The 23,348-nt window shown below is 57.6% G+C and overlaps 1 protein-coding gene across 1 annotated transcript; it reads left to right on the forward strand.

Annotated features, from left to right (window-relative positions):
• The first annotated feature begins 1,358 nt into the window (after positions 1 to 1,358).
• Positions 1,359 to 22,385, forward strand: PLOD3 (procollagen-lysine,2-oxoglutarate 5-dioxygenase 3). The gene is made up of 19 exons (XM_066593893.1): positions 1,359 to 1,533; positions 13,635 to 13,726; positions 13,808 to 13,944; positions 14,018 to 14,181; positions 14,652 to 14,764; positions 15,644 to 15,707; positions 15,779 to 15,876; positions 15,953 to 16,054; positions 16,644 to 16,775; positions 16,858 to 16,979; positions 17,322 to 17,426; positions 17,508 to 17,633; positions 17,720 to 17,861; positions 19,920 to 20,033; positions 20,119 to 20,184; positions 20,268 to 20,372; positions 21,354 to 21,500; positions 21,569 to 21,694; positions 21,803 to 22,385. The coding sequence occupies exons 1-19, from the start codon at positions 1,437 to 1,439 to the stop codon at positions 21,956 to 21,958; spliced, it is 2,208 nt and encodes a 735-aa protein (XP_066449990.1). The 5' UTR covers positions 1,359 to 1,436; the 3' UTR covers positions 21,959 to 22,385.
• Positions 22,386 to 23,348: the final 963 nt, after the last annotated feature.

The following is a 23,348-nucleotide window of genomic DNA, read 5'->3' on the forward strand; positions in this document are numbered from 1 at the left end:
CGGCGCCCGCCCTGTAGGGGCGGAGCTACTGTTCAAAATGCGACACTTTTCTGGAGTAAATTCCACCACTTTTACGGGTGTTATTGGCCAAGAGAAGGGGTGTGGCCTAAACTGCCCCAAATTGTGCCGCAGGATGGCGGAAAATAAGCCGACAGGTCTAACCTCCGGGCGCAATCGCATCGTGCCAGTTTTGTGCGCAGCAAGATGGAAGCCGTTACATGAAGCGGAGTAGCGCCGCAGCGAGCCGCCTGGAGTGTTACACCAAATTACACGCGCCAATGTGCTAAAGGCCTCGTTCGCAGCGCACGTACGTATTTGCGTGACGCTCGTGTGAAGCTGGATGTACTGTAGTTGAGGCCGCGCGCACAAGCGTACCGACCGCGAGACGCCAACATAGACTTTCCGTGCATATTTCTGGCGGCTCGCATGAGGGCACGATTGTGCTGCGTCGGACCGCCACAGCCAATGACATCTGCAGGTTTGGCGCATGTAATACGTTGCCGCCGCGATCTGCCATGTTGGCGTTCACACAAACTGCACAAAATACGCGCGCAAAAAAACCAAATCGCAGCATGTTGTAGGGTGTGGGGACTGGCGGCGCGCGGGTACATGTCATGGCGTATTTGTGGCACGCAGTGGGTTCCGGCTGTGTGCGCCCGATCCGTGGCAGCGCCATTATTTATCACTCATGTTCGATTTTTCTGTGTTTTTACACCAAAATCGTGCATTGAAGAAAAGCGTGAATATGGCGCACAACGCGGTACGGGAGCCCTAGGATGCCGCGTCACCCAACTCCTCCACAGGGGGCGCTCTGGAGGCACTCCCGCACGCATATATCTATATTCCACAGCACTTCTGTTCGATTCACAACCTGATTGGTTGTTTGGGTTGGCTGATTCACAGTGATTGGTTGTTTGGGTTGGCCGATTCACAGTGATTGGCTGTTTGGGTTGACTCGAGCAGAAGTGTTGTGGAGCATCTACTAGAAATAGTTCCCAGCATTATGCAAATATTATGTAAATGAGGTCATCAGCGCTGGTCTCCACACAGGGGCGCCATCACAGCGCGCAGACTTCAAGTCCCAGCATGCCCCGAGCTAGATGCCCATAGCCGGGCGGCAGCAGTGACGTGGCGCCCCTCAGCCTCAGACCCCTCATAACACTGAGCTCCTCCCGGCTGATTGGATGTCTGCCAGGTCTGCTCTGACTCCATTGGCTAACTGTGACAAGCGCCGCGTCCTGATTGGCTGCAACTGCTCTCGGCCGCCTGCGCTGCGGCTTACCAAACTTCAGGAATTCCTTGAGCGCTGTGATTGGCTCCGCCGAGCAGTTGCTGACTTCCCATTGAACAGTTAGTTCCCGTGGGCGGGCCTAGTGCGCCGGTCTGTCCTGCAGCGGGAGGCCGTCTTCTAGTTGAGGTGTTACGGCCAGAGGAGGATGGAGCGTCCCGCGGTCGGAGGAGGACTACTGCTGCTGCTTCTGCTGTGCGGGGCGGCGGCGGGGGAGAGCCGAAGCAAAGACGCCGTTAAACCCGGTGAGGAAGAAGGAGGGGAGTCATCCAGCTGCGGTGGGGGAGGGGGGCGCTACGGGAAAATCCCTGCTCGCCGCTAGATGGCGCCATCACGTGCCGTCAAGTTCGACATCGTCACGTGCCCGCTGGGCCCTAGCACTGACGACGATGATTGGCCGTCTGCGGTCACCTGCTTAGATAGCATGTGATCATACAGACGTGTCCCCGCCTCTACGCAGACTGCTCCTGCTCCCCCCTCCCCAACAGACGTGTCTTCGCCTCTATACAGACGGCTCCCCCCTCCCCAACAGACGTGTCTCCGCCTCTATACAGACGGCTCCCCCCTCCCCAACAGCCGTGTCTCCGCCTCTATACAGACTGCTCCCCCCTCCCCAACAGACGTGTCTCCGCCTCTATACAGACCGCTCCCCCCTCCCCAACAGACGTGTCTCCGCCTCTATACAGACCGCTCCCCCCTCCCCAACAGACGTGTCTCCGCCTCTATACAGACCGCTCCCCCCTCCCCAACAGACGTGTCTCCGCCTCTATACAGACCGCTCCCCCCTCCCCAACAGACGTGTCTCCGCCTCTATACAGACCGCTCCCCCCTCCCCAACAGACGTGTCTCCGCCTCTATACAGACCGCTCCCCCCTCCCCAACAGACGTGTCTCCGTCTCTATACAGACCGCTCCCCCCTCCCCAACAGACGTGTCTCCGCCTCTATACAGACCGCTCCCCCCTCCCCAACAGACGTGTCTCCGCCTCTATACAGACCGCTCCCCCCTCCCCAACAGACGTGTCTCCGCCTCTATACAGACCGCTCCCCCCTCCCCAACAGACGTGTCTCCGCCTCTATACAGACCGCTCCCCCCTCCCCAACAGACGTGTCTCCGCCTCTATACAGACCGCTCCCCCCTCCCCAACAGACGTGTCTCCGCCTCTATACAGACCGCTCCCCCCTCCCCAACAGACGTGTCTCCGCCTCTATACAGACCGCTCCCCCCTCCCCAACAGACGTGTCTCCGCCTCTATACAGACCGCTCCCCCCTCCCCAACAGACGTGTCTCCGCCTCTATACAGACCGCTCCCCCCTCCCCAACAGACGTGTCTCCGCCTCTATACAGACCGCTCCCCCCTCCCCAACAGACGTGTCTCCGCCTCTATACAGACCGCTCCCCCCTCCCCAACAGACGTGTCTCCGCCTCTATACAGACCGCTCCCCCCTCCCCAACAGACGTGTCTCCGCCTCTATACAGACCGCTCCCCCCTCCCCAACAGACGTGTCTCCGCCTCTATACAGACCGCTCCCCCCTCCCCAACAGACGTGTCTCCGCCTCTATACAGACCGCTCCCCCCTCCCCAACAGACGTGTCTCCGCCTCTATACAGACCGCTCCCCCCTCCCCAACAGACGTGTCTCCGCCTCTATACAGACCGCTCCCCCCTCCCCAACAGACGTGTCTCCGCCTCTATACAGACCGCTCCCCCCTCCCCAACAGACGTGTCTCCGCCTCTATACAGACCGCTCCCCCCTCCCCAACAGACGTGTCTCCGCCTCTATACAGACCGCTCCCCCCTCCCCAACAGACGTGTCTCCGCCTCCACACAGACCGCTCCCCCCTCCCCAACAGACGTGTCTCCGCCTCCACACAGACCGCTCCCCCCTCCCCCACAGATGTGTGCCCGCCTCTACAGACTTCTCCCTATCCACCCCCCAGACGTGTCCCCACCTCTACACAAACTGTTCTCCCCACCCCCCCTCACAGACGTGGCGACTCCTCTACAGAATGCTCTCACCCCCCACAGACATGTCCCCGCCTCTACACAGAATGCTTCCCCCCACAGACATGTCCCCGCCTCTACACAGACTGCTCCTCCTCCCCACAAACGTGTCCCCCCCACCAACAGCCGTGTCTCCGCCTCTAGACACTGCTATCGCCCCCTTCCCCACAGCCGTGTCCCCGCCTCTACACACTGCTCCCGCCCCCCCCCCCCACAGCCGTGTCCCCGCCTCTACACACTGCTCCCGCCCCCCCACAGCCGAGTCCCCGCCTCTACACACTGCTCCCGCCCCCCCCCCACAGCCGAGTCCCCGCCTCTACACACTGCTCCCGCCCCCCCCCCACAGCCGTGTCCCCGCCTCTACACACTGCTCCCCCCCCCACAGCCGTGTCCCCGCCTCTACACACTGCTCCCGCCCCCCCACAGCCGTGTCCCCGCCTCTACACACTGCTCCCGCCCCCCCACAGCCGTGTCCCCGCCTCTACACACTGCTCCCGCCCCCCCACAGCCGTGTCCCCGCCTCTACACACTGCTCTCGCCCCCCACAGCCGTGTCCCCGCCTCTACACACTGCTCCCGCCCCCTCCCCCCCACACACACACACAGACGTGTCCCCGTCTCTACACAGACTGCTCCCCCCCCCCACAGACGTGTCCCCGTCTCTACACAGACTGCTCCCCCCCCCCACAGACGTGTCCCCGTGTCTACACAGACTGCTCCCCCCCCCCCCACAGACGTGTCCCCGTGTCTACACAGACTGCTCCCCCCCCCCACAGACGTGTCCCCGTGTCTACACAGACTGCTCCCCCCCCCCACAGACGTGTCCCCGTGTCTACACAGACTGCTCCCCCCCCCCACAGACGTGTCCCCGTGTCTACACAGACTGCTCCCCCCCCCCCCCACAGACGTGTCCCCGTGTCTACACAGACTGCTCCCCCCCCCCACAGACGTGTCCCCATGTCTACACAGACTTCTCCCCCCCCCACAGACGTGTCCCCGTGTCTACACAGACTGCTCCCCCCCCCCACAGACGTGTCTACACAGACTGCTCCCCCCCACAGACGTGTCCCCGTGTCTACACAGACTGCTCCCCCCCACAGACGTGTCCCCGTGTCTACACAGACTGCTCCCCCCCACAGACGTGTCCCCGTGTCTACACAGACTGCTCCCCCCCACAGACGTGTCCCCGTGTCTACACAGACTGCTCCCCCCCACAGACGTGTCCCCGTGTCTACACAGACTGCTCCCCCCCACAGACGTGTCCCCGTGTCTACACTGACTGCTCCCCCCCCACAGACGTGTCCCCGTGTCTACACTGACTGCTCCCCCCCCACAGACGTGTCCCCGTGTCTACACTGACTGCTCCCCCCCCCCACAGACGTGTCCCCGTGTCTACACTGACTGCTTCCCCCCCCCCACAGACGTGTCCCCGTGTCTACACTGACTGCTCCCCCCCCACAGACGTGTCCCCGTGTCTACACTGACTGCTCCCCCCCCCACAGACGTGTCCCCGTGTCTACACTGACTGCTCCCCCCCCACAGACGTGTCCCCGTGTCTACACTGACTGCTCCCCCCCCACAGACGTGTCCCCGTGTCTACACTGACTGCTCCCCCCCCACAGACGTGTCCCCGTGTCTACACTGACTGCTCCCCCCCCCACAGACGTGTCCCCGTGTCTACACTGACTGCTCCCCCCCCACAGACGTGTCCCCGTGTCTACACTGACTGCTCCCCCCCCCCACAGACGTGTCCCCGTGTCTACACTGACTGCTCCCCCCCCACAGACGTGTCCCCGTGTCTACACTGACTGCTCCCCCCCCACAGACGTGTCCCCGTGTCTACACTGACTGCTCCCCCCCCACAGACGTGTCCCCGTGTCTACACTGACTGCTCCCCCCCATAGACGTGTCCCCGTGTCTACACTGACTGCTCCCCCCCCACAGACGTGTCCCCGTGTCTACACTGACTGCTCCCCCCCACAGACGTGTCCCCGTGCCTACACTGACTGCTCCCCCCCACAGACGTGTCCCCGTGCCTACACTGACTGCTCCCCCCCACAGACGTGTCCCCGTGTCTACACTGACTGCCCCCCCCCCCACAGACGTGTCCCCGTGTCTACACTGACTGCTCCCCCCCCCACAGACGTGTCCCCGTGTCTACACTGACTGCTCTCCCCCACAGACGTGTCCCCGTGTCTACACTGACTGCTCCCCCCCCCCACAGACGTGTCCCCGTGTCTACACTGACTGCTCCCCCCCCCACAGACGTGTCCCCGTGTCTACACTGACTGCTCCCCCCCCCCACAGACGTGTCCCCGTGTCTACACTGACTGCTCCCCCCCCCCACAGACGTGTCCCCGTGTCTACACTGACTGCTCCCCCCCCCCACAGACGTGTCCCCGTGTCTACACTGACTGCTCCCCCCCCACAGACGTGTCCCCGTGTCTACACTGACTGCTCCCCCCCCACAGACGTGTCCCCGTGTCTACACTGACTGCTCCCCCCCCACAGACGTGTCCCCTTGTCTACACTGACTGCTCCCCCCCCCACAGACGTGTCCCCGTGTCTACACTGACTGCTCCCCCCCCCCACAGACGTGTCTACACTGACTGCTCCCCCCCCCACAGACGTGTCCCCGTGTCTACACTGACTGCTCCCCCCCCACAGACGTGTCCCCGTGTCTACACTGACTGCTCCCCCCCCCACAGACGTGTCCCCGTGTCTACACTGACTGCTCCCCCCCCACAGACGTGTCCCCGTGTCTACACTGACTGCTCCCCCCCCACAGACTTGTCCCCGTGTCTACACTAACTGCTCCCCCCCACAGACGTGTCCCCGTGTCTACACTGACTGCTCCCCCCCCCCCCACAGACGTGTCCCCGTGTCTACACTGACTGCTCCCCCCCCCCACAGACGTGTCCCCGTGTCTACACTGACTGCTCCCCCCCCCACAGACGTGTCCCCGTGTCTACACTGACTGCTCCCCCCCCCACAGACGTGTCCCCGTGTCTACACTGACTGCTCCCCCCCCCCCACAGACGTGTCCCCGTGTCTACACTGACTGCTCCCCCCCCCCCCCCACAGACATGTCCCCGTGTCTACACTGACTGCTCCCCCCCCCCACAGACGTGTCCCCGTGTCTACACTGACTGCTCCCCCCCCCCCCCCACAGACGTGTCCCCGTGTCTACACTGACTGCTCCCCCCCCCCCACAGACGTGTCCCCGTGTCTACACTGACTGCCCCCCCCCCCCACAGACGTGTCCCCGTGTCTACACTGACTGCTCCCCCCCCCACAGACGTGTCCCCGTGTCTACACTGACTGCTCCCCCCCCCACAGACGTGTCCCCGTGTCTACACTGACTGCTCTCCCCCACAGACGTGTCCCCGTGTCTACACTGACTGCTCCCCCCCCCCACAGACGTGTCCCCGTGTCTACACTGACTGCTCCCCCCCCCACAGACGTGTCCCCGTGTCTACACTGACTGCTCCCCCCCCCCACAGACGTGTCCCCGTGTCTACACTGACTGCTCCCCCCCCCCACAGACGTGTCCCCGTGTCTACACTGACTGCTCCCCCCCCCCACAGACGTGTCCCCGTGTCTACACTGACTGCTCCCCCCCCACAGACGTGTCCCCGTGTCTACACTGACTGCTCCCCCCCCACAGACGTGTCCCCGTGTCTACACTGACTGCTCCCCCCCCACAGACGTGTCCCCTTGTCTACACTGACTGCTCCCCCCCCCACAGACGTGTCCCCGTGTCTACACTGACTGCTCCCCCCCCCCACAGACGTGTCTACACTGACTGCTCCCCCCCCCACAGACGTGTCCCCGTGTCTACACTGACTGCTCCCCCCCCACAGACGTGTCCCCGTGTCTACACTGACTGCTCCCCCCCCCACAGACGTGTCCCCGTGTCTACACTGACTGCTCCCCCCCCACAGACGTGTCCCCGTGTCTACACTGACTGCTCCCCCCCCACAGACTTGTCCCCGTGTCTACACTAACTGCTCCCCCCCACAGACGTGTCCCCGTGTCTACACTGACTGCTCCCCCCCCCCCCACAGACGTGTCCCCGTGTCTACACTGACTGCTCCCCCCCCCCACAGACGTGTCCCCGTGTCTACACTGACTGCTCCCCCCCCCACAGACGTGTCCCCGTGTCTACACTGACTGCTCCCCCCCCCCACAGACGTGTCCCCGTGTCTACACTGACTGCTCCCCCCCCCCACAGACGTGTCCCCGTGTCTACACTGACTGCTCCCCCCCCCCCCCCACAGACATGTCCCCGTGTCTACACTGACTGCTCCCCCCCCCCACAGACGTGTCCCCGTGTCTACACTGACTGCTCCCCCCCCCCCCACAGACGTGTCCCCGTGTCTACACTGACTGCTCCCCCCCCCCCACAGACGTGTCCCCGTGTCTACACTGACTGCCCCCCCCCCCACAGACGTGTCCCCGTGTCTACACTGACTGCCCCCCCCCCCACAGACGTGTCCCCGTGTCTACACTGACTGCTCCCTTCTAACAGATGTGTCCCCGTCTCTGCACAGACTGCTCCCCCTCCACCCTCCACAGACATGTCCCCATCCCACAGACATGTCCCCATCCCACAGACATGTCCCCATCCCACAGACGTGTCCCCATCCCACAGACGTGTCCCCATCCCACAGACGTGTCCCCATCCCACAGACGTGTCCCCATCCCACAGACGTGTCCTCTCCGGCACACACTGACTGCTCCCCCCCCCCCCCCCCCACAGACTTGTCCCCGTGTCTACACTAACTGCTCCCCCCCACAGACGTGTCCCCGTGTCTACACTGACTGCTCCCCCCCCCCACAGACGTGTCCCCGTGTCTACACTGACTGCTCCCCCCCCCACAGACGTGTCCCCGTGTCTACACTGACTGCTCCCCCCCCCCACAGACGTGTCCCCGTGTCTACACTGACTGCTCCCCCCCCCCCACAGACGTGTCCCCGTGTCTACACTGACTGCTCCCCCCCCCCCACAGACGTGTCCCCGTGTCTACACTGACTGCTCCCCCGCCCCCCACAGACGTGTCCCCGTGTCTACACTGACTGCTCCCCCCCCCCCACAGACGTGTCCCCGTGTCTACACTGACTGCTCCCCCCCCCCCACAGACGTGTCCCCGTGTCTACACTGACTGCCCCCCCCCCACAGACGTGTCCCCGTGTCTACACTGACTGCCCCCCCCCCACAGACGTGTCCCCGTGTCTACACTGACTGCCCCCCCCCCCACAGACGTGTCCCCATGTCTACACTGACTGCCCCCCCCCCACAGACGTGTCCCCGTGTCTACACTGACTGCTCCCCCCCCACAGACGTGTCCCCGTGTCTACACTGACTGCTCCCTTCTAACAGATGTGTCCCCGTCTCTGCACAGACTGCTCCCCCTCCACCCTCCACAGACATGTCCCCATCCCACAGACGTGTCCCCATCCCACAGACGTGTCCCCATCCCACAGACGTGTCCCCATCCCACAGACGTGTCCCCATCCCACAGACGTGTCCTCTCCGGCACACACAGACTGCTCCCTTTCCCACTACCACCACCATAGTCTGTTTTGCTTCCTGCACAGGACATATTCCTCTACACAGACTGCTCCCTCGCCTCCATAGACGTGGCCTCCCTCATAGGACCCCATTTTTTTTCATTGTGGTTTTGGGTGTTTGGTCTCGCTGCTGGGAAAGCCAATATGGCTGCCATCCCAGCCCTCACAGGGGTCTCTATGCAGCCATGTCAGTGGTCCCTCAGCGTACAGAGTGTCAGCTCTTGGGCGCTCGGCTCCAGATGTCTGGTAGGTGTGGAAGGCGTTCCAGTATTTTCTGTACCTCGAGGGGTGAAATACTTGTGAAATACCAGATGCCGCCGCCGCTCCCTGCCCGCCCCGGGGACAGGCATGCCGCAACTCATATGGGAGCGACTCCAACTACAGGTCACAGCAGCCAATCACATCGCAGCTTTCATCCTCTAACCTGGGCTGGTTGCTATGAGATACAGGACGGGGGGGGGGGAGGGGGGTCCGGCCGGGCCCTGGGAGGGGGTTATATGGACCCTTATAGCTATCTGGGGAGGTATACGGAGTTCTGTGGAGTAATGGGGGTTATTCCTGGTAATGACAGTAGGAGTTATGACTCCGTCCCCCCCCCCTCCTCTTCGTCATCTTCTCCTTTCTCCTGGAATGTCTTTATTTCTCCGGAAGGTTCCTTGGAGACGTTCCAGTTGTTCTCCAGCAGCTGCGCTCCCCTCCCCCACAGCGAGGCGTCACTCACACCCCCGACTCTCCTGAAGTTACTGTGAGGGATAAAATGGCGTCTTTGTCCAGCCGCAGCGCCACGTCCATTAGTACTAATACCCGGGAGCGGAGGATTGTGGGACGTCCAGGTCTGATGAGATTTCCAGCAGCGTGCGGAGGCGCCTCGCACCTCCCCCGTAGACGTCCTTCATCGCTTTGAGGTTCATTTACTTTGACCCCTTCGTGCGGTAATAAATTGGCGCCGGCAGTCCGTCCGCGTGTCGTCCCTCGATCCTGTATATATGGCGGTCAGATCCCTCTGCAGTCCGTCCGCGTGTCGTCCCTCTACCTGTATATATGGTGGTCGGATCCTCTAGTCCGTCCGCGTGTCGTCCCTCCACCCTGTATATATGGCGGTGAGACCTTCTAGTCCGTCCGCGTGTCAGCCCTCCACCTGTATATATGGCGGTCGGATCCCTCTGCAGTCCGTCCGGGTGTCGTCCCTCCACCTGTATATATGGCGGTCAGACCTTCTAGTCCGTCCGGGTGTCGTCCCTCCACCCTGTATATATGGCGGTCTTATCCCGCTGGCAGTCCGTCCGCGTGTCGTCCCTCCACTCTGTATATATGGCGGTGAGACCTTCTAGTCCGTCCGCGTGTCAGCCCTCCACCTGTATATATGGCGGTCGGATCCCTCTGCAGTCCGTCCGGGTGTCGTCCCTCCACCTGTATATATGGCGGTCAGACCTTCTAGTCCGTCCGGGTGTCGTCCCTCCACTCTGTATATATGGCGGTCGGATCCCTCTGCAGTCCGTCCACGTGTCGTCCCTCCACTCTGTATATATGGCGGTCGAATCCCGCCAGCAGTCCGTCCGCGTGTCGTCCCTCCACCCTGTGTATATATATGGCGGTCGAATCCCGCTGGCAGTCCGTCCGCGTGTCGTCCCTCCACCCTGTGTATATATATATATATGGCGCTCGGATCCCGCTGGCAGTCCGTCCGAGTTTCGTCCCTCCACCCTGTATATAAGGCGGTCGGATCCCGCCAGCAGTCCGTCCGCGTGTCGTCCCTCCACCCTGTGTATATATATGGCGGTCGAATCCCGCTGGCAGTCCGTCCGCGTGTCGTCCCTCTACCTGTATATATGGCGGTCAGATCCTGCCGGCAGTCCGTCCGCGTGTCGTCCCTCTACCTGTATATATGGCGGTCGGATCCCGCCGGCAGTCCGTCCGGGTGTCGTCCCTCCACTCTGTATATATGGCGGTCGGATCCCGCCGGCAGTCCGTCCGGGTGTCGTCCCTCCACTCTGTATATATGGCGGTCAGATCCCGCCGGCAGTCCGTCCAGGTGTCGTCCCTCCACTCTGTATATATGGCGGTCGGATCCCTCCACCTGTATATATGGCGGTCGGATCCCTCCACTCTGTATATATGGCGGTCGGATCCCACCGGCAGTCCGTCCGGGTGTCGTCCCTCCACCCTGTATATATGGCGGTCGGATCCCTCCACCTGTATATATGGCGGTCAGACCTTCTAGTCTGTCCGGGTGTTGTCTCTCCACCCTGTATATAAGGCGGTCGGATCCCGCCGGCAGTCCGTCCACGTGTCGTCCCTCCACTCTGTATATAAGGCGGTCGGATCCCGCCAGCAGTGCGTCCGCGTGTCGTCCCTCCACCCTGTGTATATATATGGCGGTCGGATCCCTCCACCTGTATATATGGCGGTCAGACCTTCTAGTCTGTCCGGGTGTTGTCTCTCCACCCTGTATATAAGGCGGTCGGATCCCGCTGGCAGTCCGTCCGCGTGTCGTCCCTCCACCCTGTGTATATATATATATGGCGGTCAGATCCCGCTGGCAGTCCGTCCACGTGTCGTCCCTCCACCCTGTGTATATATATATATATGGCGGTCGGATCCCGCCAGCAGTCTGTCCGCGTGTCGTCCCTCCACCCTGTGTATATAATATATATATGGCGGTCGGATCCTGCCGGCAGTCCGTCCGCGTGTCGTCCCTCTACCTTGTATACAGTTAGGGCCAGAAATATTTGGACAGTGACACAAGTTTTGTTATTTTAGCTGTTTACAAAAACATGTTCAGAAATACAATTATATATATAATATGGGCTGAAAGTGCACACTCCCAGCTGCAATATGAGAGTTTCCACATCCAAATCGGAGAAAGGGTTTAGGAATCATAGCTCTGTAATGCATAGCCTCCTCTTTTTCAAGGGACCAAAAGTAATTGGACAATGGACTCTAAGGGCTGCAATTAACTCAGAAGGCGTCTCCCTCGTTAACCTGTAATCAATTAAGTAGTTAAAAGGTCTGGGGTTGATTCCAGGTGTGTGGTTTTGGATTTGGAAGCTGTTGCTGTGACCAGACAACATGCGGTCAAAGGAACTCTCAATTGAGGTGAAGCAGAACATCCTGAGGCTGAAAAAAAAGAAAAAATCCATCAGAGAGATAGCAGACATGCTTGGAGTAGCAAAATCAACAGTCGGGTACATTCTGAGAAAAAAGGAATTCACTGGTGAGCTTGGGAATGCAAAAAGGCCTGGACGTCCACGGAAGACAACGGTGGTGGATGATCGCCGCATACTTTCTTTGGTGAAGAAGAACCCGTTCACAACATCAACTGAAGTCCAGAACACTCTCAGGGAAGTAGGTGTATCTGTCTCTAAGTCAACAGTAAAGAGAAGACTCCATGAAAGTAAATACAAAGGGTTCACATCTAGATGCAAACCATTCATCAATTCCAAAAATAGACAGGCCAGAGTTAAATTTGCCGAAAAACACCTCAAGAAGCCAGCCCAGTTCTGGAAAAGTATTCTATGGACAGATGAGACAAAGATCAACCTGTACCAGAATGATGGGGAGAAAAAAGGGAACGGCACATGATCCAAGGCACACCACATCCTCTGTAAAACATGGTGGAGGCAACGTGATGGCATGGGCATGCATGGCTTTCAATGGCACTGGGTCACTTGTGTTTATTGATGACATAACAGCAGACAAGAGTAGCCGGATGAATTCTGAAGTGTACCGGGATATACTTTCAGCCCAGATTCAGCCAAATGCTGCAAAGTTGATCGGACGGCGCTTCACAGTACAGATGGACAATGACCCCAAGCATACAGCCAATGCTACCCAGGAGTTCATGAGTGCACAAAAGTGGAACATTCTGCAATGGCCAAGTCAATCACCAGATCTTAACCCAATTGAGCATGCATTTCACTTGCTCAAATCCAGACTTCAGACGGAAAGACCCACAAACAAGCAAGACCTGAAGGCTGCGGCTGTAAAGGCCTGGCAAAGCATTAAGAAGGAGGAAACCCAGCGTTTGGTGATGTCCATGGGTTCCAGACTTAAGGCAGTGATTGCCTCCAAAGGATTCGCAACAAAATATTGAAAAAACAATATTTTGTTTTGGTTATGTTTATTTGTCCAATTACTTTTGAGCTCCTAAAATGTGGAGTGTTTGTAAAGAAATGGGTACAATTCCTACATTTTCTATCAGATATTTTTGTTCATCCCTTTAAATTAAACGTTACAATCTGCACTTGAATTCTGTTGTAGAGGCTTCATTTCAAATCCAATGCGGTGGCATGCAGAGCCCAACTCGCGAAAACTGTGTTACTGTCCAAATATTTCTGGCCCTAACTGTATGTGGTGGTCGGATCCCACCGGCAGTCCGTCCCTCTACCCTGTATATATGGCGCTCGGATCCCGCCGGCAGTCCATCCCTCTACCCTGTATATATGGCGCTCGGATCCCGCCGGCAGTCCATGCCTCTACCCTGTATATATGGTGCTCGGATCCCGCCGGCAGTCCATCCCTCTACCCTGTATATATGGCGCTCAGATACCGCCGGCAGTCCATCCCTCTACCCTGTATATATGGCGCTCGGATACCGCCAGCAGTCCATCCCTCTACCCTGTATATATGGCGCTCGGTTCCCGCCGGCAGTCCATCCCTCTACCCTGTATATATGGCGCTCGGATCCCGCCGGCAGTCCATCCCTCTACCCTGTATATATGGCGCTTGGATCCTGCTAGCCCCTTCATCCTCATCTGTCTTGTATTGCAGAGAAGCTGGTCGTCATCACGGTGGCCACAGACAGTACGGAGGGCTACCAGCGCTTCCTCAGGACCGCTCGCCACTTTAACTACACAGTGAAGGTGAGGCATCCTGGACTCGGCGCCATTCTTGTAGACCGTGTCTGGCGGCCCCTCGCTAACCCTCTCTCCCTCTTCCCACAGACTCTGGGCCTGGGACAGGAATGGAAGGGCGGCGACGTGGCGCGAACGGTCGGCGGGGGCCAGAAGGTGCGCTGGCTGAAGGAGGCGCTGGAAGAGTACCGGGAGCAGGAGGACATGATCATCATGTTTGTAGACAGGTGAGTGATGGTGGCCGGTGGAGCGGGAGGGGCCTGCAGACCGTCTGACCCCTGTCCACCATCTTTTCCTCAGTTATGACGTGGTCCTGGCTGGAAGCCCCATCGAGCTGCTCTGGAAGTTCCACCAGTTGGATCACAAGGTGGTCTTCTCTGCGGAGGGCTTCTGCTGGCCTGACTGGTCCCTCGCTGACAAATATCCACCCGTCAGCAACGGCAAACGCTTCCTGAACTCCGGAGGTGAGAGCGCGGCGGCCGCCATGTCTAATGCTCGTGTTACTATTGGTGTAATGTAGGGTGGCCACTCGGCCGGTAGGTCGCCGCTCCGTCTAATGGCCAGTGAAAAACAATAGCTGAGAGCCGCCGGCAGCAAGCTGACCCCACAAGACTATGACCCCTGACCTCCCCATCCCCCACCGTCTGCAGTCTTGCACACTGATGCTGTTCTGTAGGCAGTTCGCCCGCCGGTGGCGAGGTCAGGGGTCACAGCCTGATAATGGTGGCTGCCAGCAGTGAGCTACAGACAGAGCAAGTTTAAATGCTTGATGGCGCCGTGTTGCTGCCCGGCCGGAGGGCCACCAATGGGGGACACTAGAATAACTGGGTCAAAAACATATGTTGTGATAAGCCACACCCCCTCTCACCTTGGCCAGTGTGCTTTGTGACAATGGTTGCGACCTCCATGTAATATAAGTGCGGCGCCCCCGCAGGTTTCATCGGCTTCGCCCCGCAGCTCTACCGCATCACCCAACTGTGGAAGTTCAAAGATGATGACGACGACCAATTGTTCTACACTAAGGTGTATCTGGATGGGGAATTCAGGGTAAGTGGGGCCCAGATGTCACATGCTGCTCGCTCCTCTGCCCGAGGGGCCCCAGCTTCCACCACACGCCCCTACTCCTCTGCCCGGGGAGTCCCGCTCTCACTCCGTGCCCCTGCTCCTCTGCCCGGGGAGTCCCGCTCTCGTTCCATGCCCCTTCTCCATTGCCCGGGAGTGGGGGGGGGGGGGGGTCCCGCTCTCACCCCTTCTCCTCGGCCCAGGAGGAGGGTAGGTCCCACTCTCGCCCCTTCTCCCCTGCCTGGTGGGGAACGACCCACTCTCGCCTCTTCTCCTTTGCCTGAGGGGGGGGGGAAGGGGGGTTCCCACTTTCGCCTCCTCTGCCTGAGGGGGGGGGGGGGGGGTCCCACTTTCACCTCTTCTCCTCTGCCTGAGGGGGGGGGGTTCCCACTTTCGCCTCCTCTCCTTTGCCTGAGGGGGGGGGGGTCCCACTCTCGCCTCTTCTCCTCTGCCTGAGGGGGGGGTCCCACTTTCGCCTCCTCTCCTCTGCCTGAGGGGGGGGGGGGGGGTCCCACTTTCACCTCTTCTCCTCTGCCTGAGGGGGGGGGGGTTCCCACTTTCGCCTCCTCTCCTTTGCCTGAGGGGGGGGGGGTCCCACTCTCGCCTCTTCTCCTCTGCCTGAGGGGGGGGTCCCACTTTCGCCTCCTCTCCTCTGCCTGAGGGGGGGGGGGGTTCCCACTTTCACCTCTTCTCCTCTGCCTGAGGGGGGGGGGGGTTCCCACTTTCACCTCTTCTCCTCTGCCTGAGGGGGGGGGGGGTCCCACTTTCACCTCTTCTCCTCTGCCTTGGGGGGATAAGGTCCCACTCCTGTCCCTTCTCCTCTGCCTGCAGAGCCCCCCTGACTTGCTTTCTCTCTGTATTTAGGAGAAGTTCGCCATCGGCCTCGATCATAAGTCCAAGATCTTCCAGAATCTGAACGGTGCCATCGGTAGGTAGTTGTGGGTTCCCGGTGGTGTGGCGCTGTGCCAGGTAACGAGCTGCCCGTTCTGCTTCTCACAGATGAGGTCGTTATGAAGTTCGACAAGAACAAGGTCCGGGCGCGGAACGTTGCGTACGACACCATCCCGGTCGTCATCCATGGAAACGGACCCACCAAGGTACTGGCTGCTGCCCCCTGGTGCCCTCTCTGGTATTACCCAGCATCCTTCTCATCTCTGACCTGTTCTTCTCTAGCTGCAGCTGAACTATCTGGGGAATTACGTGCCGAACGCCTGGACGCACGAAGGCGGCTGCGAAGTCTGTGACGACACCCTGCTGGACCTCTCTGAGGTGGAGGTGAGTGCAGCATCCCCCACGTTATCAGCAGGTACAGCCTGGATCCCTACAGTAGGCTTCAGCACTCTATCGTTCTCTGTTATCAGCGGCTTACAGGGAAATTGTGCTTAACATCATTTTGCAGTTGCATCCAGAGCTGCACTCATAATTCTGCTATATGTTGTATACTCATCACTCTCAGAGCTGCAGTCACAATTCTGCTGTTCCATCATGTCGTGCTCCAGTCACATCCAGAGCTGCACTCATAATTCTGCTATATGTTGTATACTCATCACTCTCAGAGCTGCAGTCACAATTCTGCTGTTCCATCATGTCGTGCTCCAGTCACATCCAGAGCTGCACTCATAATTCTGCTATATGTTGTATACTCATCACTCCATCATCTCATGTGCTCCAGTCACATCCAGAGCTGCACTTACACTTGGAAACCCCTAACAGCTTAGCGGGGATGCTATCATGCGCTGTGAGAGATGTAGTGTACGTCCAGTCTTGTGATGTAAACACTATGTCTCCCACAATGCAGTGCAGCAGGGCCCGGTGTGCTCCTAGAGGAGCCCTGGCTGACGAGTGTCACGTTTGTTTCCCGCAGGATGACGATCTGCCCCGGGTGCTGCTGGCCATCTTCATTGAGTTGCCGACACCATTCCTGCCGCAGTCCCTGGAGAGACTGTTGACCATAAACTACCCGCGTAACCGCCTGTCCCTCTACATCCACAACAGCGTAAGTCTTCACGCCCTCGGGGACCGGCCATCGTTACGCCCCTTATTAGTCAGTGCGTTATATATTGGCTGCTTCCCTGCAGGAAGTTTACCATGAGAAGCACATCCAGAACTTCTTTGAACAGCACAAGGAGGAGTTTCTGAGCGTGAAGGTGGTTGGACCGGAGGAGGCGCTGAGCCAGGGCGAGGCCAGAGACATGGGCATGTGAGTACGGGGGTTACGGTCTCATGTGGGCGGGGCAGAAACATGGACCTGTGAGGAAGGGGTGAGGCCAAGGCAGGGCCAGAGACATGGGCCTGTGAGGGAGGGGTGGAGCCAGGGCCAGGGACGTGGGCCTGTGGGGAAGGGGCGGGGCCAAGGACGTGGGCCTGTGGGGAAGGGGCGGGGCCAAGGACGTGGGGAAGGGGCGGGGCCAAGGACGTGGGCCTGTGGGGAAGGGGCGGGGCCAGGGATGTGGGCCTGTGGGGAAGGGGCGGGGCCAGGGACGTGCACTTCTAAGTATGGAGCAGAACCTGTCAGGACTGATGCTGATGTGTTTCCGTGCAGGGACCTGTGTCGGCTGGATGACACCTGTGACTACTACTTCAGCCTGGACGCCGACGTGGCACTGACCAACCCTGACACCCTGTACATCCTGATTCAGGAGAACCGGTCAGTGTGGGTTCACAATCGAGGGGAGGGGCCACCGATGACACCTGATCCGAACCCCCCCCCCCAAACTTTTCTTTACAGGAAAATTATCGCCCCCATGGTGTCCCGCAGTGGGAAGCTGTGGTCCAACTTCTGGGGAGCACTCAGCCCTGAGGGGTACTACGCCCGCTCTGAGGACTATGTGGATCTTGTGCAGGGAAAGAGGATGTGAGTAAATGTATGACATCCTGAGCTGGGCGGGATGACTGATAACGCTGCAGGGGGCAGGCTTACACCTCTTATGTGTCTTGCAGTGGGGTGTGGAACGTCCCGTACATCGCCCATACTTACCTCATTAAAGGAGAGACGCTTCGTCGGGAGTTTTCACACAAGAACATCTTCACATTGTCAGGTGTAGACCCCGACATGTCCTTCTGCAAGAGTGTGAGGGACAAGGTAGGTGATTAAGATAATGGGGGCAGATCTATGACGCCTCCTCTTCGGTGATGACCGTTGGGGTGCGGTCTCATGGCGCCTCCTCTCCGGTCATGACCGTTGGGGTGCGGTCTCATGACGCCTCCTCTTTGGTCATGACCGTTGGGGTGCGGTCTCATGACGCTTCCTCTTTGGTCATGACCGTTGGGGTGGGGTCTCATGACGCCTCCTCTTTGGTCATGACCATTGGGGTGCGATCTCATGACGCCTTCTCTTCAGTGATGACTGAGGTGCAGTTTCATGTAGCCTCCTCTTCAGTGATGACTGTTGGGGTGCGGTCTCATGGCGCCTCCTCTTTGGTGATGACTGTTGGGGTGCGGTCTCATGGCGCCTCCTCTTTGGTGATGACTGTTGGGGTGCGGTCTCATGGCGCCTCCTCGTTGGCAATGACTTAAGGTGCCATTGCATGACTCCTCTTCAGCGATGACTGTTGGGGTACCATTGCATGACGCCTTCTCTTCGGTGACGATTGGGGTGCAGTTTCATGTAGCCTTCTCTTTGGTGAAGACCGTTGGGGTGCGTTCTTATGACTCTTCCTCTTCGGTGATGACCATTGGGGTGCGATCTCATGACGCCTTCTCTTCAGTGATGACTGAGATGCAGTTTCATGTAGCCTCCTCTTCGGTGATGACTGTTGGGGTGCGGTCTCATGGAGCCTCCTCTTCGGTGATGACTGTTGGTGTGTGGCCCCATGACTCATCCTCTTCGGTGACTTGGGGTGTGGCCCCATGACTCTTCCTCTTCAGTGATGACCATTGGGGTGCGGTCTCATGACTCCTCCTCTTCAGTGATGACTGTTGGGGTGCCATTGCATGACACCTTCTCTTCGGTGACTGGGGTGCAGTTTTATGTAGCCTTTTATTTGGTGATGACTGTTGGGGTACGTCCTCATGACTCCTCCTCTTCGGTGATGACCGTTAGGGTGCATTCTCATGACTCTTCCTTCTCGGTGATGACTGTTGGGGTGCGGTCTACTAACGCCTTCTCTTCGGTGATGACCGCTTGGGTGTGGTCTCATGACTTCTCCTTCAGTGATGACTGTTGGGGTGCCATTGCATGACTCCTTCTCTTCGGTGACGACTGGGGTGCAGTTTCATGTAGCCTTCTCTTTGATGACTGTTGGGGTGCGGTCTCATGGTGCCTCCTCTTCGTTGATGACTGTTGGGGTACGTTCCTATGACTCCTCCTCTTCATTGATGACTGTTTGGGTACGTTCCTATGACTCCTCCTCTTCATTGATGACTGTTTGGGTACGTTCCTATGACTCCTCCTCTTCATTGATGACTGTTGCAGTGCCGTTTCATGACGCCTTCTCTTTAGTTATGACTGGGGTCCAGTTTCATGTAGCCTTCTCTTCGGTGATGACTGTTGGGTGTGGTCTCATGACTCCTCCTCTTCGGTGATGACCGTTAGGGTGCGGTCTCATGGCACCTCCTTCTCGGTGATGACTGTTGGGGTACGTTCCTATGACTCCTCCTCTTCATTGATGACTGTTTGGGTACGTTCCTATGACTCCTCCTCTTCATTGATGACTGTTGCCGTGCCGTTTCATGACGCCTTTTCTTTAGTTATGACTGGGGTCCACTTTCATGTAGCCTTCTCTTCGGTGATGTGTTGGGGTGCGGTCTCATGGCACCTCCTTCTCGGTGATGACTGTTGGGTGTGGTCTCATGACTCCTCCTCTTCGATGATGACTGTTTGGGTGTGGTCTCATGACTCCTCCTCTTCGGTGATGACTGTTGGGTGTGGTCTCATGAATCCTCCTCTTCGGTGATGTGTTGGGGTGCGGTCTCATGGCACCTCCTTTTCGGTGATGACTGTTGGGTGTGGTCTCATGACTCCTCCTCTTCGGTGATGAGTGTTGGGGTGCGGTCTCATGGCACCTCCTTTTCGGTGATGACTGTTGGGTGTGGTCTCATGACTCCTCCTCTTCGGTGATGACCGTTAGGGTGCGGTCTCATGGCACCTCCTTTTCGGTGATGACTGTTGGGGTGCGGTCTTATGACTCTTCTTCTGCAGGGTGTCTTCCTGCACATCAGTAATCGGGATGAATTTGGCCGCCTAATCTCCACATCCAAATACAACACTTCCCGTCTCCACAGCGACTTATGGCAGATCTTCGAAAACCCTGTGGTAAGGAGCCCCGCCCTGCCCTCCAGCCCCTCCTCCACTCTGCTCGCCCTGCTCCCACGTGTCTGATATTGTCTTCTGTCTCCAGGACTGGAAGGAGAAATACATCCATGAGAACTACTCCCGGATCTTCGAGGAGGAGTACTATGAGCAGGTAACTGACGGTACGAATGGGGTCACATGTCCTTCCACGCAGCTGTGTACGCAGTGTCTGATGTGTGCTGTCGCTTTTCACAGCCCTGTCCGGATGTCTACTGGTTCCCCATCTTCAAGGACGTCATGTGTGACGAGTTTGTGGAGGAGATGGAGAACTTCGGCAAGTGGTCTGGGGGCAGGAATGAAGTAAGGAGTGACCCGTGTGTAACCGTATGCCCACCGTGTAGCCGAAGTTAGAATTAGTGAGCTATTCGGGTCATTGTACCCAACCGAAGCATGATTGTGTGTTGGGACAGCCGTGTGTTCTGTCAATGCGGCTCCGTTGTTGGCACTGTTGCCTTTCAGCGCTGGGGACATCTGCATGGACTTTCACCTTTGGTCAGATTTGAACATACAACTCCGGAACTGCGAAGTAACAGTGCTAACAACTGAGCCACCACATCTGTCCTCCGCCAGAGGAAGAGAACGTAAAAACACCATCCAGATGTTACCCATGATCAGATTTGAACCTTGAGCTCCACCAGCACTGCAAGTCAGCAATGTCAACTAAGCCACCACACTGTTCTTGTCTTCGGGAGAACATGGAAACCAAATTTCGTGGTGATGTTGTCCATAATCACCCATGAACCGAGGAACCCCAGCGCTACAAGGCACTAGTACTAACCCCTGAGTCACCAAGCTTCGTCCTTCGCTGGAGGAGGAGGTGAAGTACAAGAATAAGATGATCTTCTTCCCTTCCTGCTTCTCCCTCTCCTCATGAGGAGGTAGGAGAAGAAGGAATATCAAGCATGGTGGCTTAGTCTTTAGTGCTGGAGTCCAAGGATTCAAACCTGTACAAGGGCCACATCTGCATGAACTCTTTGGTTCCTCCTCCTTCAGAGTGCGGTGGCTCAGTTGTTAGTGCTGCTGCTTTGCAGTGCGAAGGCTCAAATCTGACCACCATGTAGATGTTGTCCTTGATGGTATTTGAGCCTCGGACCCCTGCAGTGACTGCTGACCACTGAGCCACCTTCTAAAGGACACTCTGCACTCTTGTTTTTATTTGTAAAACTATTTTCTGGCACTTTTTTTCTTTGCTAAAAATGGGCGTAATTTTAATGTCCGTCTGCTGACTAGCGACACAAGTGATAGTTTTCCCACGCCCGCGGTCTTTGTCTTCTCCTTCAGGACAAGCGTCTGGCGGGCGGATACGAGAACGTGCCCACGGTGGATATCCACATGACGCAGGTCGGGTTTCAGGAGGAATGGTTGAAGTTTCTCCAGGAGTACATCGCCCCGGTCACCGAGAAGCTGTACCCCGGATATTACACTAAGGTAACGCCCACTGCTGCCCCTTCTGGCGGCCTTCCTGACACCCGTGCTGACTGCCATTATCTTCTTAGGCCAAGGCGTTACTGAACTTCATCGTGCGGTACCGGCCGGACGAGCAGCCCTCTCTGCGCCCGCACCACGACTCTTCTACCTTCACTATTAATGTCGCCCTCAACAATAAGGGAATCGACTATGAGGTGAGTGGCACCTTCTGGTTGCTAGGATTGGTCATGCCCAGCGGTAATCCTGGGTACCGACCACCGCTGGCATTGGTTGGGCACTAAAAGGAGTCTCCTCCCTCACAGGGTGGCGGCTGCAGATTTATCCGCTACAATTGCCACGTTGAGTCGCCACGCAAAGGATGGTCCTTTATCCACCCAGGCCGGCTGACGCATTACCACGAGGGGCTGCCCACCACCTGGGGGACGCGCTACATCATGGTGTCATTTGTGGACCCCTGACTCAAGAAGATTTCCCCCCCACCACCCATCTAGGACACTCTAGGGGGCACCATCTGATGCCAAACACCCAGTCTCCAGCCGCACTGTCTATTATACTAAAGGAGAGTCCTCTGCAGCTGCCATTAGCCGTTCCCCGCCATCATAGTGGGCGTTCCTAGAAGTCACGCGTGATGCCCCTCACCATGGTGCCGCCGCTGATCTTCAGCTCAAGCTGCCTTCATGTTTCCAAAAAGCATGAGAGGAGGAGGCGGGGCCAGACTGTCCAGCAGCGGAAGTCGCAGGGGGCGGGGCCAGATAATTAACGACATTCATTGCTTTTGTACAAAATGCTTTTAAATTATTTCCTGCCAAGAATTATTTTTTCTTATAGAAATATTTTTGATGAAAACAAAATAGAAATTGTGAAATAAATATTTCTGTACCGGAACGTTTAGTTACAGCGGCTTACTCCATGTGCCCCCACCAGCAGAATACTGAGCGCAGCTCTGGAGTATAATACAGGATGAGTAATGTATGTACACAGTGACTACACCAGCAGAATAGTGAGTGCAGCTCTGGAGCATAATACAGGATGTAACTCAGGGTCAGTACAGGATAAGTAATGTATGTACACAGTGACTCCACCAGCAGAATAGTGAGTGCAGCTCTGGAGTATAATACAGGATGTAACTCAGGATCAGTACAGGATAAGTAATGTATGTATACAGTGACTCCACCACCAGCAGAATAGTGAGTGCAGCTCTGGGGTATAATACAGGGTGTAACTCAGGAGCAGTACAGGATAAGTAATGCATGTACACAGTGACTCCACCAGCAGAATAGGGAGTGCAGCTCTGGAGGATAATACAGGATTAGTAATGTATGTACAGAGTGACTCCACCAGCAGAATAGTGAGTGCAGCTCTGGAGTATAATACAGGATGTAACTCAGGAGCAGTACAGGATAAGTAATGTATGTACACAGTGACTCCACCAGCAGAATAGTGAGTGCAGCTCTGGAGTATAATACAGGATGTAACTCAGGGGCAGTACAGGATAAGTAATGTATGTACACAGTGACTCCACCAGCAGAATAGTGAGTGCAGCTCTGGAGTATAATACTGGATGTAACTCAGGATCAGTACAGGATTAGTAATGTATGTACAGAGTGACTCCACCAGCAGAATAGTGAGTGCAGCTCTGGAGTATAATACTGGATGTAACTCAGGATCAGTACAGGATTAGTAATGTATGTACAGAGTGACTCCACCAGCAGAATAGTGAGTGCAGCTCTGGAGTATAATACAGGATGTAACTCAGGGTCAGTACAGGATAAGTAATGTATGTACACAGTGACTCCACCAGCAGAATAGTGAGTGCAGCTCTGGGGTATAATACAGGATGTAACTCAG

Source organism: Eleutherodactylus coqui, chromosome 2 (genome assembly GCF_035609145.1).
Source record: "Eleutherodactylus coqui strain aEleCoq1 chromosome 2, aEleCoq1.hap1, whole genome shotgun sequence".
In the NCBI taxonomy this organism is placed as follows: Eukaryota; Metazoa; Chordata; class Amphibia; order Anura; family Eleutherodactylidae; genus Eleutherodactylus; species Eleutherodactylus coqui.

Coding starts and splice junctions, on each gene's coding strand:
- PLOD3 (XM_066593893.1), top strand. CDS start 1,437: ATGGAGCGTCCCGCGGTCGGAGGAGGACTACTGCTGCTGCTTCTGCTG. Junction 13,945..14,017: donor ATCATCATGTTTGTAGACAG/GTGAGTGATGGT, acceptor TCTTTTCCTCAG/TTATGACGTGGTCCTGGCTG. Junction 15,877..15,952: donor ATGGAAACGGACCCACCAAG/GTACTGGCTGCT, acceptor GTTCTTCTCTAG/CTGCAGCTGAACTATCTGGG.